This window comes from Austrofundulus limnaeus, unplaced genomic scaffold (genome assembly GCF_001266775.1).
Source record: "Austrofundulus limnaeus strain Quisiro unplaced genomic scaffold, Austrofundulus_limnaeus-1.0 Scaffold9, whole genome shotgun sequence".
Taxonomy (NCBI): Eukaryota; Metazoa; Chordata; class Actinopteri; order Cyprinodontiformes; family Rivulidae; genus Austrofundulus; species Austrofundulus limnaeus.
Genome location: NW_013952411.1, coordinates 1,241,478 through 1,244,126, shown reverse-complemented (window position 1 = coordinate 1,244,126; position 2,649 = coordinate 1,241,478). Strand labels below are relative to the sequence as shown.

The window sequence follows — 2,649 nt, the reverse complement described above, 5'->3', positions numbered from 1 at the left end:
AATAATAATAATAATAATAATAATAATAATAATAATAATAATAGGAGGCAGGAAACCACGCGAGATCACGAAAAGGTGAGGTTTGACGTGAGTTCTCTGATGCGGTTCTCTCTGTTCAGTTTTTTGAGTTTCATCCTGCGGTTCTGGAACCAAATCTTGACCTGCCTGTCGGTCAGGTTGACGCTCCTGCTGATCTCTAGGCGGCGCTCCCGGGTCAGGTACATGTTGAAGAGGAACTCCTTCTCCAACTCCAAGGTCTGGTGCTTGGTGTAAGGGCACCGCTTCTTCCGGCCGCTCTTCGCTGTCAGCCAGTTGTTTGGTAAAGCGTCACTCTTACAGTCTGAGGAAGATTAAAAAAAATAAGTTAAATAATTAAAAAAAATAAAAACAGCTTTACATTAGAGGGCTGCTGCACATCATCTCACCTCCTTTTGAAATTTCACCTCAGGGAAATTAAACCTAATGTACATGCTTACCCTGAGTAAATATAATGCAGAGGTTGGCGCCATAAATAAACCAAGACAATAACGAACATATTTTTTTAATTCAATTTAAAAAATCAAGCTTTCTAAATTAGATATCTAAAATGTTAAATCAATAATGATGATTGATTTAAATAAATTGCAAAAGCAAATAAATAAAATAAGGTGGCCTCTATTCTGGGTCCATTTAATAACTCCAAAATGCATGAATATAATAAAGTGGAAAATGTAATAAAGTGTGGGGATGTGGGCTGCATGGTAAAGCCATTCAGTTGGCCATTACTGCAACCTGAGAAAGACTCTCATTAAACATTACGACTTTAGGGTTGTTTGTGTTTTATTCTTGCTTTTATGATGCCGAAGCCCTTGTTGTTGAGATAAAAGCTCCTGCCTGCAGCCGGCCCACCTTTCCCTTCCTTCTGCAGCAGCGGCTCCGGGCTGGACGCGCGCGCCTCCACGGAGCAGCTCCTCTTCCTCTTCTCCTCCGRGCGCTGGAGCGTCTGATCCGGGCTCGGTGTGCGCGCGGGCTCGGGCTCCTGGACGTCGTTCTCCGGCTCTGGTGGGAAACTTGAAGCGGGAGGAAGGGGAGGAGGAGGCRGAGGAGGAGGAKGTTTGACCCGGCTGAGCTGCAGGAGCGTCGGGTTCGGACTCGGCGGCTCGTCCTGGCTGTAGCTTTCCGCGTGCTTCCCGTTCGCGTACGTTTGGCTCAGTCTGAAGTAGCCCGGAACCGGGATCTCGGGGCCGTCCGCGGAGCAGGGCTCTGCGATGGGGTAGGCGGGGACCTCGGGCGAGCTGACCTTTTGGAGCCTCTTCTCCGAGTACATGCAGCAGTTGCTCTCCTCCTTTATGCTCTGTGAAAATGTGCAGTTTGTCATCGGACTGTCTGTCCTGCAGGCTCGACCCGGATCAGACCAGTTCTCCAGCTGAGGTATGTACGGGTGGACGTTCACAGCCGGGTTCTGGTGGCTGATTTCCCCTCTGCTTTTGCCGAAAGACGGCAGGAGTCCACAGGTTCCGTAGGTCCCCATTTCCGACCCTGACGGCATGTACATGTTGCTGCTGGAATAAAAACTGTCCGTCCTGCACGCGCCAATTAAAGAGTCCACTAAGAACGGGTTGGCAGGTGAGCTGCTGGGGAAGGACATTTTTTCTCCCTTGGAGGAGGGGGGGAGAAGTTCTTGAGAGGAGAGAGATGTCTTTTGCAAGCTGACATATCTAGGAAAAACAATCTGGAAGTCGGGATGYCTCCAGACCACATGACAAACCCACCAATGAGATTTGAAAATGGCCTTGAGACGCAGCCTCCTGCCTCCGCACGCGCTCGCACTGCAGATGCACGCGTGGTCAACAGCGACACCTACAACACGGACTTGAAATTGGTTTTGCAGGAGGGGCTTTAACACGACCTTTTCCTATGAAACAAAACGCCTCAGATCGGACTAAAAACAACTAATCTTCTCCTAAAATCCACTTATTTACCGAAAGACATCCCGTGAGATGTTTGAGATCTAACAAAAACACGAACAACATCAAAGTTTCTTTGTTTGGACCTTTAAAATAAATAAAGTGCTGCAGTCTACATGACGCATTGGCGACAACAGCAGACCCTCATGTACCCAGCTCCTCTTCATTTGTTTTATTTTATATTTATTTAATTTTTAATGAGATGCTRGTTATTTCAGTAGGAAATGTAACAATAACTGTTTTTGTGACGTGATTTCTATCATTTCCTAAAGATGGACTTRGAAAAATAAAGATGAAAAAAATGCTAATCCGACCCGTTTACTCTTCATTTATGCATAATTCTGTTTTGTTTAATTGCTTTATAGTTGTGCAGTATAATTGTATTTTTTATCAGCCAACAGCTGTTTATGTTTTCTCCAAGAAGCAATAATAATAATAATAATAATAATAATAATAATAATAATAATAGGAGGCAGGAAACCACGCGAGATCACGAAAAGGTGAGGTTTGACGTGAGTTCTCTGATGCGGTTCTCTCTGTTCAGTTTTTTGAGTTTCATCCTGCGGTTCTGGAACCAAATCTTGACCTGCCTGTCGGTCAGGTTGACGCTCCTGCTGATCTCTAGGCGGCGCTCCCGGGTCAGGTACATGTTGAAGAGGAACTCCTTCTCCAACTCCAAGGTCTGGTGCTTGGTGTAAGGGCA

At 45.9% G+C, this 2,649-nt stretch overlaps 1 protein-coding gene across 1 annotated transcript; it reads right to left on the bottom strand.

Annotated features, from left to right (window-relative positions):
* Positions 1–2,272, bottom strand: hoxd10a (homeobox D10a). Its single transcript, XM_014001416.1, has 2 exons — positions 889–2,272; positions 1–340 (listed from the first exon to the last, which is right to left on the bottom strand). The coding sequence occupies exons 1-2, from the start codon at positions 1,625–1,627 to the stop codon at positions 66–68; spliced, it is 1,014 nt and encodes a 337-aa protein (XP_013856870.1). The 5' UTR covers positions 1,628–2,272; the 3' UTR covers positions 1–65.
* Positions 2,273–2,649: the final 377 nt, after the last annotated feature.